At 34.8% G+C, this 23,947-nt stretch overlaps 1 protein-coding gene across 7 annotated transcripts in view; it reads left to right on the forward strand.

Annotated features, from left to right (window-relative positions):
* Positions 1-23,947, forward strand: part of MARCHF7 (membrane associated ring-CH-type finger 7) — a 54,984-nt gene that overhangs the window by 16,700 nt on the left and 14,337 nt on the right. For all 7 annotated transcript variants that reach the window (XR_015553203.1, XR_015553204.1, XM_087435279.1 and 4 more), the window contains exons 2-6: positions 266-430; positions 14,937-15,132; positions 17,151-17,303; positions 19,142-20,243; positions 22,925-23,094. Coding sequence is in view for 5 of the 7 variants with exons in the window: in XM_087435279.1 (XP_087291405.1) it covers positions 278-430; positions 14,937-15,132; positions 17,151-17,303; positions 19,142-20,243; positions 22,925-23,094 (1,774 nt within the window). In the remaining 2 variants the exon portion in view is untranslated. The remainder of the gene's footprint in view (positions 1-265; positions 431-14,936; positions 15,133-17,150; positions 17,304-19,141; positions 20,244-22,924; positions 23,095-23,947) is intronic.

Raw genomic sequence — 23,947 nt, forward strand, 5'->3', positions numbered from 1 at the left:
GAGCCCAGGCTTTGGAAACAACAAATCTCAGTTCCTCATCCCACTTTTATCATATTTGCTTCATGCTGTGGACAGTAGGGAACCTTTGATGAACCTCAGACCTCTGCCTTGTAGAAGAGGCTGGTGATAGTCTCACATTTTACCATACCAGATATAGTTAATTTGCATGTTTAATTATTTATTCGAGCTGATGATTAAGGGGGATTAAGAGTTGAAAGTTTACATGTTTTCCCAAAGGCAATTAATCAAAATTTGTATTTCACAGGAAACCTTAAGAATGGAATCTAAACCTTCAAGGATTCCAAGAAGAATTTCTGTTCAGCCCTCTAGCTCTTTAAGTGCTAGGATGATGTCTGGAAGCAGAGGAGGTAGTTTAAATGATACCTATCACTCAAGAGACTCTTCGTTTAGACTGGATTCTGAATATCAGGTAACATCTTAATGTCTTTTTTCAAAATCCTTGGGCCCACATGTTTTATGGATTTTAGAAAGGTAATAGAGTGTGTTTATAACACCCTCAGCTGGATCTGAGGCATCCTGCAATCAAAACACATTATCTGCAGCAAAATGAATTGATGTTCACACCAAGTAGCAAAAACTTAATGTTTTTTGAACCTTTTGGATCTTAGAATTATGAATAAGGGATTGTGCTGATATATAAAATCATTAGACTTTCCAAAGACTTGGAAACCTTTTTATTTAAAATTTTAAGTATTGATTTAAGTATGAATTTGACTAAATAGTCAATGTGAATGACCATCAAAAGAACGAAAACTGCACCCTTTTTCTTGAACATTATGCTTGTTCATCTGAGTTTTCTCTCCATGTACACAAAGCAGTGCTAGAATAATGATTAAGTGTTTTTCTTTGAGAATATGACTTCCTAATATTTTTCTCTTTTTTTTCTTCCTCCTGAGGAAGATTTTGCCGAAGCTGACAGCTGTTGCCAATCTTCCTCTTTTTGCTTGAGGAAGATTTCTCCCTGAGCTCAAATCTGTGCCAGTCTTCCTCTGTTTTGTATGTGGGTTGCTGCCACAACATGGCGGCCGATGAGTGGTCTAAGTCTGCGCCCAGGAACCAAACCCAGGCTGCCAAAGCAGAGCATGCCGAACTTAACCGCTAGGCAACGGGGCCACCGCCCCCCCCCCCCCCAAATATTTTGCTTTTAATGGTTGGTGATTATTAAATTGACAGGCTGTCATTTTGTGAAGATACATCACTAACAATCTTTTAGATGAATTCTGGGGTTTTATTTTGGTGAATGAATTTTGGAGTACATGAGCTACTCTTATGTAGCTAATTTTCCTTAGAACTGACAGTGCTTTGGTTTGTAAAATGGATTGTTAGTGTTATAACATAGTAGTTGTAGTATAAAACAGTATAAATCTCAGACGGCATGATTTGTAGGTTTAATGCAATTTATCTTGCTTAAGTTTATTGTATTCTTGGCTGAACAGCTAATTAAAGCACGTGGGATTTGCTGAAGTCTGATGTTTAGGTAACTTCAGTCCTTGAGTGAAAATTTCTGTTTAAGTCTTATGTATTTACATATTTATATATCATGTGATATACTATATGACAAAGTCTCATTTAAAAATATTTATGTACAGTAATAAACATTTTATAAAATATTCCAAGACTGAAATTAAAAAAATAATTTATCTAAAATACCCATATCTGCTGCCCACTTCTTGGCTTTATATGAACTGTTTACTTGGTCTCATTTTAAATGTTGATTGATAATGTACTTTTTTATTCTGTTGCTAGACAAGAGTATGCTTACCAAAGGTACAGAATCGCGTATTTTGCATTCTCTAGAAATGTTGTGGGTTAAATGATTGTGACTTATTAAAAGCACCTAATTGGTTTTTTTCCTATATTATCTTTACAAAATTTTGCCTACTGGTTTTGCCTAATTTTTCATATAGCTTATTAGTGAGGAACACAGACTCTAAAACCAGATACATATACTGCCTGGGTTGGAGCCCTGTTCCACTACTTGCCAGCTATGTGAACCTGGGAACGTTACTTGAACATCTTTCTTATTTTCCATATCATTAGTTGATTGGGTTGTTAGAGTTAAATCAATTAATACATTGAATGAGAATAGTGCTGCCACATGATAAACACTACATAAATGTTAGCTGCTGCATTTATTTTTATTATAATTGTTATAGTAATCATTATAATAATATTTTTGGTGCTAAAGTCTTGACTATATTTAGAAAATTTATTGGCATTCACTTTAAAATATAACTATTTTCAGACTATTCCTTCCAGCTTGTTCTTAATGTCATAGATTATTCCAAAACTCTAATTTTTTATCGTGGAAGAACAAATGCAAGCATAAAAAACCACTTAAGTCTTTTATTGATTCTTAATAAGATTAATCAGTTTTGTAAATTTGGGGATTTTCCTTAATGTTTTTGAGTTGCTTTAAATGGCTTCCAGTCTTTTTTTAAAATCAATTATAGAAATATTTCCAATCTTAAACCAACTATTCCTAGCCTGCTTTGCTTTTTAGTTTTGATTTAGAAACTGAAATTCCGGGCCGGCCCCGTGGCTTGGCGGTTGAGTGCACGCACTCCGCTACTGGCGGCCCAGGTTCGGATCCCGGGCGCGCACCGACGCACCGCTTCTCTGGCCATGCTGAGGCCGCGTCTCACGTCCAGCAACTAGAAGGATGTGCAGCTATGGCGTACAGCTATCTGCTGGGGCTTTGGGCGGGCGGGGGGGAGGGGGGGCATAAATAAATAAATAAATATTATGAAAAAAAAAAGAAAGAAACTGAAATTCCTGTGTTCTTGAACTAGGTATTTTACTCTTCTGTTTCCTTTTTTGTAAAATGGTGATAGTAGTTTTCTCATACAGTTATTGTTGAGATTAATGGAAAGAAATAATACATGTAAAGCACTTAGAACAACAATGCCTGGAGAGTTCAAATGTTACCACTTATAATTATGATGTTATTGCTACTGTTGTCATCATTTCCTGGCTTTACATTGGTTTAAGTAGGTAATATCCTTATGGTATAGTATAACAGGTTATCAGAATATTTAAATTACATATTGCGTATTTAGTTTTATTTAATATTCTTAAGATTACTCAGCAAAATATACAGTTAATGAGTGAAAGAGACCTTTAAATATCAAAGAGAACATTTTTTTAGATTGCTGATGCTTTCTCACTCCCAATTATCTACAACAGATCACTTCCCTTCTTACCTCAGACACTTAGTGAAGCTGAAGCTTCAGAAAAGAGGGTCAGGTCTGGGGCATAGTAGATCAATTTCAGTTATGTTATGGATTAAATAAGATAGAAATGCCTTATTTTTATACAGTGCTTGATATTTTATAAAACATTTTTCACTTTTAATGTTAGTTAAATAGGACAAATACTTGTGTCATTTCATAGATAAGGATCTGAAATCTGGAAAGATAAGTGGTTCCCCGCAGTCACATGATTAGTGTTTAATGTACCCAAGCTTAAGTATCTTAAGACTTCTGGATAGCATTGTTTCTTTGGGAAAATGTAGGTTCTAAGTTTTGAACAATTGATTTTCTAAATATCTTTTGGTTCTCAGCCATTTGTAAGCTGGGCTGTCTCTGTTCTTAACCTTACTGATGTTTCTGTTACGCCTTTAAATTTTTACAATTTGCATGGTTGAAAACTATGGTCATTTTATCTCTTTGATAACAGTAAGTAGAATTTCAGATATTTTTTAAAAGAAAATTTAATTCTTGTAATTCATATTGTTAAAAGTAAAACTTGGGTAATATTATGTGACTGTGTAGTTTATGTCACTTTTCTGTATTTTTCTGTAATATAATTTAAGCAACCACTAATCCCACTGTACTTTCTCCTTTTGCTTTGTTGAGAGATTGATTACTTTTAATATGAAATAATAAAATAGGTGTTTTATGAGGTTCTAGGTGCTTTTTACAGTTATTTACATCTTTCTCTAGTTTGTAGATCACCTCTTACAGAGCTCAGTACCACTGCATATTTTGTATAGTATGTGTTCTCAAGAATTAAAAGAACCAGTGGTCATTAACTTTATTTTTTTGCTTATCTACTGCAAGAGTAGCTTCCAAGGAAGTACATACATACATACATATATACACAATAGGACAAGTAAAGGAAAATAGTTTTAAAAAGGAATCAGGAAAAGTACAGATAAAATACTGAGAGTGGGTCAAGGTTGTAACATTGATAGGCATTTATAAGCCCTACAGTGTTTTATTTATTTATTTATTTATTTTGTGAGGAAGATCGGCCCTGAGCTAACATCTGCCAACCTCTTCTTTTTGCTGAGGAAGACTGGCCCTGGTCTAACATCCATGTCTATCTTCCTCCACTTTATATGGGACACCGCCACAGCATGGCTTGCCAAGCGGTGCGTTGGTGCGCGCCTGGGATCCAAACCGGTGAACCCTGGGCCACTGCAGCAGAGTGCGCGCACTTAACCGCTTGCACCACTGGGCCGGCCCCAGCCCTGCAGTGTTTTTTTTTTGTTTGTGTTTTTGTTTTTTTTGTGAGGAAGATCAGCCCTGAACTAACATCCATGCTAATCCTCCTCTTTTTGCTGAGGAAGACCGGCTCTGAGCTAACATCTATTGCCAATTCTCCTCTTTTTTTTGCCCCACAAAGCCCCAGTAGATAGTTGTATGTCATAGTTGCACATCCTTCTAGTTGCTGTATGTGGGATGCAGCCTCAGCATGGCTGGAGAAGCGGTGTGTAGGTGCACGTCCGGGATCCGAACCTGGGCCGCGAGTAGCGGAGCGTGCGCACTTAACCGCTAAGCCACGGGGCCGGCCCCAGCCCTGCAGTGTTTTAAAGTTAAACTTGGACTCTTGTTTTGGGTGTCAGGAAGATCACAGAGAAACACATCCAGCTCTATAAGTTGTTTTGTTCATAAGGAAAAGGTTGCAATGCTTGGCAGTTTGGTCTGAAAGGGAGCACAGAATGGTATAGTGGACACTGTCTTCAGTGGTGTAGTCATACCATGAGTATATACCTAGTTTTGGGAAACCGTTCTTTGGTAAACCTCAGTGGACACGATGCCAATGTACAGGTCTGTCAAAACAGTTCTGTGGAAGGCCAATAGAGTGATCTAAATGTTAAGTTTTTGGTAGTCTGTCTTGATCAAGGTAGTAAACCCAGGGTGTTTTGAGGGATAAATGAACTCTAACTCCTTTCATCTTGTATAAATATAAGGTTTCTTAACCTGGATTTGTCATAAAATTGGGCATGAATAAATCCATAAATTCTTAAGATCAGCTAATGTCTTTTTTATGAAAATTGAGAAGACTACTCATTCTGAATAGAAACTAAAATTGTAAGACTTCACATTAGTGTGGAGATGGATACTCTACAGCACATGAATAATTTTAAAAAAGAAGAGGTTAGAGTTCTAAGTTGTTGCTTATGGCTAAGGTAATTTTGGTCTGGAAAATTTTCAGAGCAGGAATTATCAGTACCATAGTCAAGGCAGTGATTCATGGAAATGAGCCAAGGAAGAGCGTTTCATTGTGGACTTGTTTGCATTACAGTGCATTATGTGATTTCCCATGATTAAGCATTGTCTGGTGGATAACATTGCTTGTGTTTGCAGCAGTCATTAAGGTTCTTTTTTTAAGAATAGCTTTATTGAAATGTAAGTCATGTACCATGTGACTCACCCATTTAAAGTGCACAGTGGTTTTTGTATATTCAGAGTTGTGCAAACCATCACCACAGTCAATTTTAGAATCTTTTCATCTCCTCAGGAAAAAACCCCAGATCCTTTAGCTGTCACTACACTACCTTCCCTGCCTCTCCCCCAGTACTAAGCAAGCACTAATTTACTTTCTGTCTTTATAAAGTTCCCTATTTTGGACTTTTATATACATGAGTGGAAACATACTGTGTGGTCTTTTGTGACTAGCTTCTTTCACTTAGCGTGTTTTTAAGGTTCATCTATGCTGTGCATGTATCAGTGCTTCATTCCTTTTTATGGATGAATAATATTCCATTGTATGGATATGCCACATTTGTTTATCCATTTATCCACTGATGGACATTTGGGTTGTTTCCACCTTTTGGCTATTATGAATAATGCTGCTATAAACATTCATGTGCAAGTTCCTGTGTGGACTTATGTTTTCAGTTGTCTTAGGTATACACCTAAGAGTAGAATTACTGAGTCATATAGTAACTTTATGTTTAGTTATTTGAAGAGCTGCCAGACTGTTTTCCAAACTGGCTGAACTATTTTATATTCCCACCAGCAGTTATGTGTGAAGGTTCTGATCTTTCCACATCCTTGCCTACACTTATCTTGCATTTTGATTCTAGCCATCCTATTGTGGGTGTTAAGTAGTATCTCATTGTACTTTTGATTTGGATTTCTTTAATGACTCATGGTAATAAGCATCTTTTCTTGTGCTAATTGGCTATTTTTATATCTTTGGAGAAATGTCTCTTCAGGTCCTTTGCTCATTTTTAAATTGAGTTGTCATTTTATTATTGAGTTTGAGTTCTTAATTTCAAATTCCACTTTTTTGTTGCTGGTATATAGGAAAGCAATTGACTTTGCTATACTAACCTTGTATCCTGCAACCTTACTATAATCATTTGTTAGTTCCAGGAACTTTTTTTGTCAGTTCTTTTCAGATTTTCTACATGGACGATTATATCATTTGTGAATACAGTTATATGTCCTTCTTCCCAATCTGTATGCTTTTTCTTTTTTTGTCTTACCGCATTAGCTAGAACTTCCAGTACAGTGTTGGAAAGGAGTGGTGAAAACAAGAACAAAGTAAGCGCAGAGTTAGTAGAAGGAAAGAAATAACAAAGATCAGAACATAAATAAATGAGACTGAAAAGACAATAGAAAAGATAAGTGAAACTAAGAGCTGATTTTTTTTATGTTCATACTTATTTTTTTATTTTGTTTTTATCGAGGTAATCTTGGTTTGTAACATTATATAAATTTCAGGTGTATGTCATATTTTGATTTCTGTGAAGACTACATCATGTTCACCACCCAAAGTCTAATTGCCATCTGAAACTGTCCATATGTGCTCTTTTATCCCTTTGGCCTTCTCCCTCCCTCAAATAAAAAAAATTAGAAATGAAAGAGAAGATACTATAAATGATACCACAGAAGTACAAAGGATCATAAGGGACTACTATGAACAGTTATATACCAGAAAACTGGACAGCCTATAAGAAATGGATAAATTGCTAGAAACAGACAGCTTACCAAGACTGAATCATGAATAGAAAATCTGAACAGACCAATAACAAGTAAAGAGATTGAATCAGTAATCAGAAACCTCCCAACAAAAAACAGTCCAGGACCAGATCACTTCACTCATAAATTCTACCAAACATTTAAGGAAGAATTAATACCAGTCCTTCTCAAACTCTTCCAAAAAATAAAAGAGGGAGTAACACTCCCAAACTCATTTTACAAGGCCCACATTACCTTGATACCAATACTAGACAAGGACACTACAGGAAAAGAAAATTACAGACGAGTATGCCTGATGAAGATAGATGCAGAAATCTTCAACATAATGTTAGCAAACCAAATTCAACAGTTTATCGTAAGGATCATGCACCGTGGTCAAGTGGGATTTATCCTTGGAATGCAAGGATGCTTCACCATCCACACATCAATCAGTGTGATACATCACATTAACAAAATGAAGGATAAAAATCATATGATCAGCTCAATAGATGCAGAAAAAGCATTTGACAAAATTCAAAACATCTATTTATGATTAATACTCTCAACAAAATGGGTATAAAGGGAATGTACCTCAACATAATAAAGGCCATATATGACAAGCCTCACAGCTAACATACTCAACGGTGAAAAGCTGAAAGCTTTTCCTCTAAGATCAGGAACAAGACAAGAGACAAAGATGCCCACTCTCACTACTTTTATTCAACATAGTATTGGAAGCTCTACCCAGAGGAGTTAGGCAAGAAAGAGAAGTAGAAGTTATCCAAATCAGAAAGGAAGAAGTAAAACTGTGTCTATTTGTAGATGACATGATATTATATATAAAAAAACCCTAAAGATTCCACCAGAAAACTATTAGAACTAATAAATGAATTCAGTATACTTCCAGGATACAAATTTAGTTGTGTTTCTATACACTAATAATGAACTATCAGAGAAATTAAGAAAATCCCATTTACAGTTGCATCAAAAAGAATAAAATACCTAGGAATAAATTTAACTAAGGAAATGAATGATCAGTACACAAAAACTATAAGACATTCATGAAAGAAATTGAAGAAGCCACAAATAAATGGAAAGATATTCCATGATCATGGGTTGGAAGAACTACTTTTGTTAAAATGTCCATAGTACCCAAGTCAATCTACAGATTCAGTATAATCCCTATCAAAATGCCAGTGGCGTTTTTCACAGAAATAGAACAAGCAGTCTTAAGATTTGTATGAAACCACAAAAGACCCAGAATAGACAAAGCAATCTTAAGCAAGAACAACAAAGCTGGACACACTTTCTGGTTTCAAACTATATTACAAAGCTGTAGTATTCAAAACATTATTGTATTGGCATAAAACAGACACATAGATCAGTGAAACAGAATAGAAAGTCAAGAAACAAACCCAAACTATATATGGTCAATTAATTTATGACAAAGGAGCCAAGAGCGTACAATGAGGAAAGGACAGTTGCTTCAATAAATGGTGTTGGGAAAAGTGAACAGCTATGTGCAAAAGAATGAAACTGGATTACTAACGTACACCATACACAAAAATTAACTAAAAATGGATTAGAGATTTGAACAGAAGACCTGAAACCATAAAACTCCTTGGTCTTGGTGATGATTTTTTGGATTTGACACCAAAAACAAAGGCAACAACAAAAATAAACAAATGGGACTACATCAAACTAAAAAGCTTCTGCACAGCAAAGGAAACCATCAACAAAATGAAAAGGCAGCCTTTTGAGTGGGAGAAACTATTTGCAAATCATTATCTGATAGGGGTTAATATCCAAATATAAAGAACTCATACAACTCAATAGCAAAAAACTAAACAATCTGATTAAAAAATGGGCAGAGGATCTGAGTAGGCATTTTTCCAAAGTAGACATACAGATGGCCAACAGGCATGTGAAAAGGTGTTCAGTGTCACCAATCATCAGGAAAATGGAAATCAAAACAGGAAGATACCACTTCACACCTTTTAGAATGGCTTTTATCAAAAAGATAAGAAATAACAAGTGTTGGTGAGGATGTGGAGAAAAGAGAACCCTTGTGCGCTGTTGGTGAAAATGTGAATTGGTGCAACCACTATGGAAAACAGTATGGCTGCTCCTCAAAATATCAAAAATATAACTACCATGTGATCTAGCAGTTTCGCTTCTGATTGTTTATTCAAAGGCAGCGAAAACACTTACTTTGAAAAGATATATACACAATGGAATATAATTTGATCACAAAAAAGAAAGAAATCCTAACTTGTGCAACAACATAACTTGTGCAACAACATGGATGGACCTTGAGGACATCATGCTAAGGAGAAAAACAAATACTGTGTAATCTCACTTATATGTGAAATTAAAAAAAAACAAAACAGAATTCGTAAATACAGAAAAGAGATTGGCGGTTGCCAGAGGCAGGGAAGGGGGTGAAGCAAAATGAGTGAAGTTGTTCAAAAGGTACAAACTTCTAGTTATAAAATAAATAAGTCATGGAGATGTACAGCATGGTTGCTATAGTTAATAATACTGTATTGTATATTTGAAAGTTGCTAAGAGTAGATCTTAAAAGTTCTCATCACGTGCAAAAAAAATTATCTAACTGTGTGGTTGTGGATGTTAACTAGAATTACTGTGGTGTTCATTTCACAGTACATACCTATGTCGAATCATTGTGTTCTACACCTGAAGCTAATATAATGTTATATGTCAATTATATCTCAATTTATAAAAAAGAAAGGAGAAAAAAAAGAAAACGAAGAATGAGATGAAGGAAAAAAAAGAAAATGAAAGATAGTTGGGACATCCTTGCCTTGTACCTGATCTTAGTACAAAAGCTTTGAGTTTCTCTTATGAGTATAATGTTAGCTGTATGTTTTTTGTAGCTATTCTTTATCAAGTTGAAGAAGTTACCCTTATTTCTAGTTTGCTGAGAGTTTTTATAATAAAGGGGTGTTGAATTTTATCAATTGCTTTTTCTTCATCTATTGATATGAACATGTGATTTTGTTTCTTTAGCCTGTTGATGTGCTTAGTTACATTAGTTGATTTTTCGAATGTTGAACCATTCTTACATATCTATGATAAATTCCCCTTAGTCGTGGTGTGTAATTTTTTTTATACTTTCTTGGCTTCAATTTGGTAATATTTTGTTGAGGATTTTTGCATCATCTATGTTCATGAGAGATATTGTCTGTAATTTTCTTGTTATATGTTTGTCTGGTTTTGGTATTAGGGTAATGCTGGCCTCATGGAATGAGTTAGGAAGTATTTCCTCTGCTTCTGTCTTCTGAAAGAGATTGTAGAGAATTGGTGTAGTTTCTTTCTTTAATGTTTGGTACCATTCACCAGTGAACCCACGTGGGCCGGCCTGGTGTTTTCTGTTTTATTAATTGTTTATTCAATTTATGATTGTAAGAGGTTTTTATATATTCTAGATACAAGTTCCTAATTAGATATATGATTTGCAAATATTTTCTCATTAAGATTCTTTTTTACTGTACAGTTTTAAGGGCATTTATGTTGGAATTTTTAAAAAATTTTTAAGAAATAATTATCTGAATGCAAATATTGATTTATATAATACTAATAGTAAATGAATAATGACTTCATTGACCATCTTTCCAGTAAACCTCTTGTTGGAAGGGCAACTTAAATAAGTATTATGAAGACAGACAGATAGATAGAAATAAATAAATACATAAATAAATAAAAAATTGGATGCCTGCTAATTATAGAAAGTTGGAAAATTTCTTTCCCTCCATTGTGCATATAACATCTGTAACCATTAAGTTTTCTGTTTCATATATGATTTCTCAGATATACAGTGTAGTATTTCTGCTACTTTGTTTGGGCTAGATAGCTCCCCCCTTTTATTGAGTTATATTTTACATACCATACAATTTACTGTTTTTTTATCATAGATGGCCTTTTGAGTTGAAAGTAACTTATAAAAAATGTTTACTTCAGGAGCCAAATCTATTACCTATTCTGTGTAGAGACTGGAAATTTAGTAAAAATGAAAGAGAACTCCATGAAACTCGAATGGAAATTTAATAACACTCTATCCGCTTCTTAGTTTCATATGAATGTTTATAGCCTGGAGGTGCCAGATGCAAAAAGATTAATTGGACTTATCAAATTTAAATGCTTTAATGTGTCAAAGAACACCATGAAGAGAGTGAACAGACAAGTTACAGAATGGAAGAAAATATTTGTAAATCGTATATCTGGCAAGGGACTTGTATCCAGACTATATAAAGAACTCTTATATCTTAACGATAAAAAGACAACCCAATTTAAAATGGGCAAAGGACCTTAATAGACCTTTGTCCAAAGATACACAAATGGCCAATAAACACATGAAAAGATGCTCAACGTCGTCAGCCATTATGGAAATGCAAATCTGCACTACAATGAGATACCGCTTCATACCCACTGGAATGGCTAAAATAAAAAAAAAACAGACAAAACAAGAGTTGGCCAGGTTGTGGAGAAATTGGAACCCTCATACATTGCTCGTGGAATTGTAAAGTGGTACAGCCACTTTGGAAAACAGTTGAGTAATTCTTCCAAAAGTTAAACTTCTAGTTTTACTATATGACCCATCAGTTACATCCAAGAAAATTAGAAGCATATGTCTACACAAAGCTTGAACACGAATGTTCATAGCAGCATTTTTCATAATAGCCAAAAATGGAAACAACCCCAAAACTTATTTTTTAAGCATCCATTATCCACAATGCAGTGTACTTTGGAGACAGACTCATTACCTCACTTGGCCCACCAGTAGTTCTAGACAGCAGAAGAGATAAGATAGTTTATTGGTAAATGAATCCCATACTTTATTTAACTGTTAAAAGAATTCAGAGGGGGAAAACATAGTTGCTTCAGACTGAGGAGGATATTTGAACAATGGACAAAATTGCGTTGATAGGAACCAAATAAAGGTTTGATTTTGAATTTAAGCCAGCCAACAACTGGTCAGAACTTTATTTCTCCTTTCCATATGCTGATATTAACAAACACTTTTGTCTCTAGGATGACATATAGGCTGCATAGGCTACTTCTTAGAGTTGTAAGTTATAAAAATTATTTCTTGAACAGTGAGTGTGTCTTTACATGAATAGCCAATACCTGAAAACTGTGGAGTGACTGTAGACTTTTTATGTTCATTTCTCACATTATCTCTAAATTTGATGAATTTTTATTCTTGATAATTGCTCTCTGTTCCCATTACTTTTATCGCAAGGACTTATTTCTTGCTATCCCAATGACTTCCTAGTTGATTTTTCTGCTTTCTCTCCATTTCATCCTTTTCATCTTCCACAATGCTCTTAAGGATCTTTCTAAGTAGTTGTTGATCTGATGGTATTTCCTCCTTCAGGAGTTCCCAAAGTCACAGTCGCAGAAGTGCTGTTCAGTTACCGTTCGTCTAGTCAAAATGAGCAAAATAAGGAGAAGTTTTGGATTTTGTATAAGTAAAATTTATTCAATTAAAAATTCTGTTTTATTCTCTTGCTTTCTTCGTATTTTGGGAGCATATAAAAATGCCCTTTTTAAAAAGTTGGGGACAAGATTAGATGGTATTTACTATTTTAGATTTCCTTACTTGTCAAAAGGGGCAATTCTTTCTAAGTTTTCAATTAAAACATTTTTTATTTTGGTCTCTGAAGTCCAAAGGTCGTAGAGCCACTGACCTGTAGGATAAAGTTCCTAGTACCCTGATAATGACACACAAAATGATTTGGTATGGAAATATCTAATGAATTTCATTTCTTGTACTATTCCGGTTCATTGATTGGGGCTCTGTGGAGTACTTGGTGCAGAAGGCTTGTGAGACCAAGTTTATGCTAAGCTGAAGAGTGCCACGTTCTGTTAGCAAAATACTTTCTGGGCAAGGGATGTATGAAATCTTGATCTAGCCCATTCCTACTTTTCAGCTTTGCGTCGTCTTTTCCATTATGTGCAAAGTTTATTCTGTAGAACTACCATGAACTAATATGGATCCCTGAATGATGCTGTATGCTTCTCATAATAAAAGCATACTAGAAGATCTAGTAAGTAATGCCTTAGAAGAATTCCCATGGTAGAGTGTTGTCTATCTGTAATCTGCTTTCTCATTTGCCTGCCCAATGAACTCTGTCACCTTCTATGAATCCTCCCCTGCTTTCTTTAGATGTAGTTAGGCTTTTCCTTTTCTGTAAAACTTGCAACATAACTTCCTGTTATAGTAACTTATGTTTATTTTAATTATTTATTTATCTTGTTTGTTATCTATACTTTAGAAGTCTTTGATGGAGCACATTATTTGGGCTTTATGTTTATCATGTGAATATTAGATTAATGTAGACTGAATTTATGGCCCATGATATATTCCATTTTTAACATTCTTTTGTCAAATATAACACTTAAAAGAACTTTGTTCCATTTTAATATTCTTTAACAAAATGAACTATTTACCACATGTTTACATGTTAAAATGGTTTTAAAATGGTTTTTTCTTTTATTCCCTAGAAATTAACTTTTATTTTAGTCTTAAGTGTCTCTAAGCAATTCAGAGATTATATGCCAAATCTGTCTTATTAGTCTGTTTCTGTGTCTGTGTGTCTGTCTGTCTGTCTCCAGGTAAGAATTTTGCAGTGAACGAAAAATTATTGTAAAATAAAAGGACAATTTCAATAATTGTGGTTGAAATATTATGTACTTATTATTTAAACCTGTATTTTTAAAGAGAGTTTTATTTTTATGCATTATATTGAATAAACTGCCTAACCAATTAGAGTTAGGGAGAAGTAAAGTAGCTTGTACATTGTGAGTGACTTTTGTGTATATACATTTATATGTTAAAACAGAAAATCATGGAGTCTGCCTGGTGTTCTGGCGGTTAAGTTCACACGCCCTGCTTCTGTGGCTTCTGAACTGGGGTTCACCAGTTCAGATCGTGGGCGCAGACCTACGCACGGCTTATCAAGCCATGCTAAGGCAGTGTCCCACATAGAGCAGCTAGAAGGATGCACAACTATGACGTACAGCTATCCACTGGGGCTTTGGGGAGAAAAAAGGAAAAAAGGAAGAAGATTGGCAACAGATGTTAGCTAAGGGCAAATCTCCCCCCCCCAAAAGAAAACCTTGAGCTAACAGTTTTAAAATATGTGCTTGTTTTAGCTGTTTCTTCACTGATGAGGAGATTCCAGAAACTAGAATTTTTTAAAACATATCATTTATAATATTATATGACTGTATTCCTGAGAATGGGCTAGCATCCAGGATAAATTTTTTATTACTTTAAAAATCTCATTTTCATAGAAGAGTATTTACAATCAGTTTATATATTTGTGCCTTTGTTGGTATTCTGTCCATCTCTAAAAAGGGGAAACAGATTCCTCAGAAGGGTGAAATATTATACCAGGAAAACAAAATGATTGTAAAGTTTTTGATCTTCAGTATTTCCTAACCTCGTCTTTATACACAGTTATATAGAAGACTTAATCTAAATCAGATTGAGTACCCAGGAACGTGCAATTACAGTATAAAAGGACAAGTGGGTAGAAGGGAACGAAGACTACGAAAAACCTCCATGGTAGAAAAATTTGTGCTTGTGAGGAATGAATGGTCCTTGGGAATTTATTAGAGCGTTGTAGATTAAATTTAATACTGAATGCAAGCATTTTTTTGTTCCTTTAAAAAATTTTTTTTAACTTACAGTGTACATCAGCATCAGCATCTGCATCACCATTTCAGTCAACATGGTATAGTGAATCTGAGATAACTCAGGGAGCACACTCAAGGTCGCAAAACCAGCAACGGGATCATGATTCAAAAAGGCCTAAACTTTCCTGTACAAACTGTACACCTACCTCAGCTGGGAGAAATGTTGGACATGGTTTAAATGCAGTATCAGGTAAGAGTTAAATTTGTATGAGAGTCGTTATATATGTATTGGACTAAAGCCCTTTTCCCAAGACATAGTGTATTAAGCAAGTAGAGCGCATGTAAGACAGTGAGTCAGGAATGCAGTAGAGTTCCCAAAATCTTACCTTAAGTTAGCTAGAACTGAATTAACTCTTCATTTTGGACTTTTGTTCTAAATTTGGTACACGTGTCCTACACAGTGTATTAGCAGATTTTAATTAATTGGAATAGCTGATAAGTAAGGTAATCAAATTGGTAAAAGTGACATGTATTCTGCTAGTTATTATGGGAGGTAAATTTTTTTTAATTTTTATTTATTTATTTATTTTTTATTGATGTTTTGATAGTTTTTAACATTGTGAAATTTTGGGTTGTACATTTTTGTTTGTCCATCACCATACATATGACTCCCTTCACCCCTTGTGCCCACCCCCACCCCCATTGCCCCTGGTGACCACAGTACAGTTTTCTCTGTCCATGTGTTGGTTTATATTCCACATATGAGTGAGATCATACGGTGTTTGTCTTTCTCCTTCTGGCTTACTTCACTTAACATAATACCCTCCAGGCCCATCCATGTTGTTGCAAATGGGACGATTTTGTCCTTTTTTTATGGCTGAGTAGTATTCCATTGTATATATATCCCACATTTTCTTGATCCAGTCGTCAATCGAGGGACACTTAGGTTGCTTCCACTTCTTGGCTATGGTGAATAATGCTGCAGGGAGGTAAATTTTTTAATTGTTACTACGAAAGCCAAATTTACTGATATGTTAAAAATATTTTCTAAACGTATTTTTTGTAAATGATAAATATTGTGGTATATGATATTTATTTTCAGAAAATGTCAATTCTTTAGTTAAACAAAAAGTCGTTGGTGGTATTCTAGTAAAAGTTCTATACAAGGAATTAGAAAGACATGATTCTAGCCCTCTAACTAGCTATGGGACATTGGACCAAGTCACTTAACCACTCTCAGGTTTAGATGGCTTTATACATAAAGCTCCATGCTTAGGATTTTGTACTCAGAGACACAGTCGTTGGACAAATTGAAAAGATCTTTTATTGAGAGGGAGGAGGCTCCCTTCTCACTTATACTCCTCTTCAGATGAAACACTAGCAGGTGCCTGAAATAGTTTTAAGGTGTGACAGAACTTGTGATGACACAGTTGGAGATAAAATTCTTGAAATGCATATGTATTAGTAGTTGAATTAGTGTCAGCGATTCTTTTCTATTTTGATAAGCAGGACTGCCATGGGAAAGACTGCCCATGTGAAGGATATTAAGAGTAATGTGATGGATAAGAGCAGACTGACCTTAACTTTGTAGACAGACACCATTGTGCAGAAATATTTTTGTTCTCTTCTGCTGTGTGAAGGCATAGCATTAAATTCCCTGGCACATTTCCTTTAGTGAAGAGAAATTATTAAAGCTATTGGGAGTAGGAGAGGAAGAGCCAAAATTTCAAGGTAAAAACAGTGAGGGGGAAGAAGTTTTGAGACTTAAATGAAATCATGATTTAGGTTATAATTGCAGCAATACATTAATTTTAGAATAAGAATGACACAAGTGTGGTAGCAATGATAATATTTCATAAAATAGGATTATAACCTACAATACATCTTCCATTTCAAGGTGGCTTTAGTTTTCATTTTGACTCTGCTCCAATATCACTTTCATCAACTTTTCATGAAATTCTGCATCTTTGGCAAGCTTTGCATTTTTGTTCTGTAATCATTTTACATCATGTTTACATTGTATGGTCAGATGTTCTAGAAAGCGACTGAGCCATTGACATCATGGATGGGGGTAGATTTTAGTGTTAGAGAAGAATGTGTTTAAGTAGGAAATAATTTTATAAGTGATGAGTGAATAATTTTGTTTTGCTGTGTTTTGCTTCTGATTTTACTATGTAACAGTAACTTCTCTGTGTAATACTGAAGATTTATTATCATCAGAAACCTTGAAAGCTTTCTCTAAAGTAATACTTCTTCAATTATTTTAAGATTCTTCTTGGAGGCATAGTCAGGTTCCCAGATCTTCATCAGTGGTACTTGGATCATTTGGAACTGACTTAATGAGAGAGAGGAGAACAGATTCCTCCATTAGTAATCTTATGGACTATAGTCACGGAAGTGGTGATTTCACAACTTCATCATGTATGTATAAACTATATTGTTATGTGTAACTTATGTAATAATGTTACCTTTTCCTCTTTATGTATATCATTAAAATCAAAGTACAAAGGAATAAAGTGCATCTTATGAAGATTTCAGAATAGTTTAATATGTTTCCTGGTACCTTATTAGTTGTTTTGCTTTAAAGAATGTAAACAGTTTTAAATAGATATACACGAGTATCCAGATTCTGTCTGCCTATAATTTTTTTACTTGGATTTTTCCTTTTAAGAATGTATATGTCATCAAGTATACTGAATGATTCTTGTATACTCCAGTATAATTTGCCTTGTATAGTATAATAAGTAACTACTTACAGTTAAATTCTGAACTAGCTAAAGCTTGAAGTCACCATTTTAAGACATAATTTAGAATTACTTTATTTTAGCATGAATGTGCCTTTATTTTCATTCACTTGAAATAAAGACCCACACTGTTTCTGTCAGGGTACATAAGCTTAAGCTTTTCAAAAATAAATACCATAAAATAATAATACTAAGTAGCTGAAGACAAAAAGTGCTAATTGAAGTTGACAAATATAGCAGACAAAAGTGGAGTTTCATTTACATAGAAGAAAATACATTTATTTTTAAAGGTTTAGGTTATTTTAAATAATCTTATTGGGGCAAGCCTTTGCTTTATTTAAGACAAATGAAAATATGTGTTTATTTGCTTGGCTTTGGGCAGAGGACAGTATCAATAGCTTCTCATTTTGGAGGTATAAAAGTACAGAATAGAATAAATTTGGTCCCTAAAAGTTTATCCTTTCATGAAGCCATGTATTATCACAGTAGTAATCTAGCTCTTAAATTAGTCGTATGGATGAGTATTCTTTATAAAGGAATGCTATAGTATTTCTCATCCCATTTGAAGATTAGAACTACCAGTGGTGTACTTTTAAAATGGCAAATGCCAGGGTTCTATTCTGACTCATAGCTCTCAGCCAGTATTAAAAAGCAAAGGTATATTTGATGAATAACCAGGGATAAGAATCACTGCTGTTAACTTGAAAGAAAAGATAAAAGCAGGTCTGGCCCGGTGGTGTAGTGGTTAAGTTCACACACTTTGCCTCGGCAGCCCAGGGTTCACAGGTTCGGATCCGGGGTGCGGGCCTACGCACTACTCATCAAGCCATGCTGTGGTGGCGTCCCATATACAAAATAGAGGAAGATGGGCACAGATCTTGGCTCAGGGCTAATCTTCCTCTGCAAAAAAGAGGAGGGTTGGTAATGGATGTTAGCTCAGGGCCAATCTTCCTCACCAAAAATAAATAAATAAGTAAAAGATTGAAGAAATTTTTAGCTGTTAGCAAAGTTTGCCATAAAATTAAAAGGGTGATAATATTTATATGAAATAACTTTTGTACTTATTGCAGAGTAGGAAAAGTTTCCAAAACACTGACTCTCTAGGATTATTTTGCTTTTATTTATAAGAGTCATTTACATTGAATTATTTGGCCCATTTAAAATTCCGTATTTGTTTAGATATTGGATATTCTTCTGTCATATCAATTTCTGGTAAATAAATTCAACTGTTTTACCTTCAGTAAGTTGGTAGATTGATGTTTGCCTCTCATAAGCAATGATACATTTCTTTCTTTTGAATTTGTAATGTTGACTTTGTACGGCAGTGCTGGATTTTACCAAAGGTATAGAAGGAGAAATACATCTCTGTTTTTTCTGTAATAATAGTTAAGCTGTGTAGTTATAATATAGCAGTATTCACTTTGAATCCAGTGTTTCATTTTGGCAGTAATTAGTTTTAATAATACTAAAATTATTTCATGTAATTGCTTATCTTTCCTTTCTTTCAAAAAACAGATGTTCAAGACAGAGTTCCTTCTTCATATTCGCAGGGAGCAAGACCAAAAGAAAACTCAGTGAGCACTTTACAATTGAATACATCATCCACAAACCACCAAATGCCTTCTGAACATCAGACTATGCCATGTTCTAGGGACTCTAGTAGAAATTGTTTAAGATCAAATTTTTCTCCACGAGAATTGGAATCTCCCCAAAGCAGGATGCAGCCTGGATTTTCTTATATTCCAAATAGAGATGAAACCTCAACCATAAGCAGTTCAGATAGGGCTGGTTCATCTCAAAGATCATTTCAAGAATCTTCTGACAATGAAGGTAGACGTACAACTAGAAGATTGCTGTCGCGTATAGCTTCTAGTATGTCATCTACTTTTTTTTCACGAAGATCTAGCCAGGATTCCTTGAATACAAGATCAAGTTCTGAAAATCCTTACATTTCTCCAAGAATCTTGACAGCTTCACAGTCTCGTAGTAATGCAGCCTCAACTTCTAACGTTTCTGATAATAGGGCATCTGAAGCTTCTCAGGGATTTCGATTTCTTAGGCGAAGATGGGGTTTGTCATCTCTTAGCCAAAATCATAGCTCTGAGCCAGATTCAGAAAATTTTAATCAAGAATCTGAAGGTAGAAATACAGGACCATGGTTATCTTCTTCACTTAGAAATAGATGCACACCCTTGTTCTCTAGAAGGAGGCGAGAGGGACGAGATGAATCTTCAAGGATACCTACCTCTGATATACCATCTAGATCTCATATTTTTAGAAGAGAATCAAATGAAGTGGTTCACCTTGAAGCACAGAGTGATCCAGTTGGGGCTGCTGCCAACAGACCACAAGCATCTGCAGCATCTAGCAGTGCTGCTACAGGTGGCTCCATATCAGATTCGACTCACAGTGGAAGAAATACAGGAATAACGGGGATTCTTCCTGGTTCCTTATTCCGATTTGCAGTCCCCCCAGCGCTTGGAAATAATTTGACCGACAATGTCATGATCACTGTAGATATTATTCCTTCAGGTTGGAGTTCATCTAATGGAAAAAGTGATAAAACTAAAAGTGCACCTTCAAGAGACCCAGAAAGACTGCAGAAAATAAAAGAGAGGTAAATTTGAATACTTGTCTTAAGCCCATAAAACAAGAGCAGATTAGAGAAAGAACTCTTTATTTCTAAAATGGCTTCTCATAACATTGATATCTGAAATTTCTTCCCTTAAAATTTACATCCAGTAAGATGTTAGTATCTCACCCAGGTAAAATGGATGAGAATTAATAATGGAGGTAGGCACTGGGGGGTGTAGATTACAATAAGAAATAATCTAAGATTATTTTTAACCACCTTTGGATTCAGATACACACAAAGACAAAAATCTTAATCTCTTATCCTATTCCTTGGTAGACTAGTGCTAGATGGGCTTGGTAAGAGGGCCCAAGTGGTCATGGATTATCAAGATAATCTGTTTTAGCCTTTACTAAGATCATTTATTTGTATTTCTCACTTCAAATCTTTTTTTTTTTTTTTAATTATAATTTTTATTTATTTTCCCCCAAAGCCCCAGTAGGTAGTTGTACATCATAGTTTCACATCCTTCTAGTTGCTGTATGTGAGATGTGGCCTCAGCATAGCCGGAGAAGCGATGCGTTGGTGCACACCCGGGATCCGAACCCGGGCCGCCATCAGCGGAGTGCGCGCACTTAACTGCTAAGCCACGGGGCCAGCCCTCAAATCTTTTTTGAATTGAAGTAAAATCGTTTGCACAAATGTTTTTAGTTTGTTTTTGAAATCCAAGTGTATACTGAATATTCTTTATATATTGTGAATATTTGATAGAAATACCAGTTTAAATTAAGGGCTTAGAATCTTTTTAAACAAATAAATTCTTTTGTAGAGTTGAAGATTGCTTAAAAATCTCTGGTAAGAATGAAAAGATGAAAGATCAGAGATTTTAGTCCCAGCTTGATTATTAATTTTGTCATCTTGCTGTAGTTGCTTAGTTTTTTCATCTGTTAAAATAACTTTTATGATAAAATTGGATAGGCTAGTACATATAAAATGTACTTGTAGGAAGAAAAGATTTATGTGAAGCTAAGGTTGTGAGGTGTTTTGGTTTTTTTGTTTTTTCTTGTTCATGAAGGCCTAGTATGAAGGCCTAGTGTAATGGGATTGTTGGGAAGCATAGTTATTACTATCATTTTAGATTTTTTTTTCTTTTACTTTAAGAAGAAATACATTCAAATCTAACTCTTTGGGGATTAAGGGAGCTTCACACACTTTCTGAGATGTTGGGCATTGGGCTACTATATTCTCATTTTTCCTTATATGGGACAAATTGTACCATGTGATTTTTCTCTTCCTGCTTTTAAAATTTGCTATTTTTCCTTCCTTGGAGAAAGATTTACTCTGCCCTGGTAGTGTTAGCTTGAATGTTATTATAGCCACTCCCTCTGATTGCAAGCTGTCTGCTGAGGAATGTAGTAACTATTATATTTCTTGTGCTCAAAGTTAGGTTAATTTGAGTGCAGTACTTTAAGTAGAGGGTAAAGCATTAGTTTAGTGATTTCCATAGAGAAACAAATTAAGGCAGCACCACCCTCTCTGGTTAGATAGTTTAAAAAGCAGCATTTGTTGATTGTTTTGCCATAGAGTTTATGTGTGTGTGTGTATTCCTTTATTGTGTCTTTTGCTTATACATGAGGATTTTAAGACACTCTACAATTAAATTAATGGGTGTAAAAAAATTGAATCTTCCAAGTAAAAAATAATTGAAACTATGAACCAATGAAAGTTAAATCTGAAGGTAAAATATAAATGTTTATGCGTGAGGTCATATCTCTGGTTAAGCCAGGGCATGAAAGTTTCTTCTTTCCACATATGTTTTCCTACGTTCATTTAGGAACCCATTATAATCCAGATTGTATTTCAGTAACAGATTAGCATTCAGTATCATCAGTTTACTGAGTAGCTCTTTTCTGGCAGCAGTGGACTAAGGCAATAGGGATTTTAACAAAAAAATTACTTTGCTTATTATATAGCTATGATTCTGCACTTAAATTAAGCAGTACATGTTAGCCTGTTAAATAGAAGATATAGGTTAATGGAAACTGCTCCACACTTCAAAAAGCTACCCTTGTAGAAATCTGGATGGTTTAATTTTAGAAATTATGTCATTTAAATTATGTCATACAGTTATGTCATTTAAAAAATTGACATTGCTGGGGGTAGGGGAAATGGAGAATTTAAAAATCTATTTTTTTGTTTTTTACTGTGATTTAATACAAAAAGTTTGTCGATTTAAACATGGTTCTGATAACATGTAAATGAAAAATCACAAGTCAATGTTCAATTCATTGAAGTTGTCTTAAAAGTTTTTGGGGAGGTGGAGGACAAAAGCAATGAGTATATAAGTACATTATCTTTGTACTGCTGAAATTGAAGTACTCTGTGATCCTACAGAAATTAAAATCTCTTGGGGATACTTGTAAAGTGATTGTGAAAAATATGGAACTTAAACTGTGATACCAAAGACAGAATTACTTAAATCATTTGAAGATAAGTAATAGGAAAGCCTATTTCATTTACTTTTAAAATACTTATCATCATTTTCATTCTCATTGAAATGGTTTTTCATGGTGGTCACTGTTTATTATTGTTATTTGCTTTTTTTCTACCCAGAGAGAGTGTAAGTAGAAATAACAAAAGATATTGATTGGGATTATATGTGACTGGAAATAATTAACCAAGATGAGTTATGATAGCTATGTTTAGGAAATGTGCCTTTTTTCCAGCCTCCTTTTAGAGGACTCTGAAGAAGAAGAAGGTGACTTATGTAGAATTTGTCAGATGGCAGCTGCATCATCATCTAACTTGCTGATAGAGCCATGCAAGTGCACAGGAAGTTTGCAGTATGTCCACCAAGAGTGTATGAAAAAGTGGTTACAGGCCAAAATTAACTCTGGTAAGGTTTACCCTTTTGTGTATTTTGTTTTCACAATTTTTCCAAGAGAGGCATTTATGTATGCATTGTAGTTAACAAATGTGATTATAATTGACTGCCAAGTTTATCCTCTTATCGAAAGTGTCTTAATCATTTTTTGAGGCAAAAGCATTAAAGAGCATTAGTCTTGCTTTATAAATTTAATTTATAGTAGTGTTCCTTATGTTTTATTTACCCAACAAACTGTTTACTTCTTCATACATGTAAATAATCCAACTGTAATTTGTTATTGTTGGTGACCCTCATTTCATGTAAGTTCCTTTTGAGTCAAAGAAATATAGGTACCATTTACCAGCTATGTGTCCTTGAAGAAGATTTATTGTCTCTAATACTGTTGTGGGTCTAATGCTGTTATACAGTAATTACTTTAGGGACTCATTGTTTATTGAGTGCCTGTTTTGGAGCCAGGCACAGTTCTAGATGTGGGATATAGAGTGGTAAACAAGACAGACAAGGCACTTGCTCTTGTGGTGGTGGTATTGGGTGTTAAACGAATGCCTTGTTGAAGTGAGGACATTTAAACTGCACGAATTCCAGAATGAGGGCAAGAACGTTGCAGCAGAGGGAACAACTAGTGCAAAGACTTTAAGGTGGGAATGACTTAGGTGTGTTTGAAGAACTGAGTGAAGCCCAGTGTGGCTGGAGTATATAATTAGTGGGCAAGGAAAAGGGTAATACAGTTGAGTTAAGGGAGATTAGTCCAGGCTAGCTCATTCAAGACTTTTAAAGCTAATGTCTGAAGCTTAGATTTTTATCTAAGTGTGATGGGAAGCCAGTGAAGGGCAGGGGAGTGAAGGATCTTATTTGTATTTTG

This window comes from Ceratotherium simum, chromosome 9 (assembly GCF_057802395.1).
Source record: "Ceratotherium simum simum isolate JZ-2026a chromosome 9, ASM5780239v1, whole genome shotgun sequence".
Lineage (NCBI taxonomy): Eukaryota > Metazoa > Chordata > Mammalia > Perissodactyla > Rhinocerotidae > Ceratotherium > Ceratotherium simum.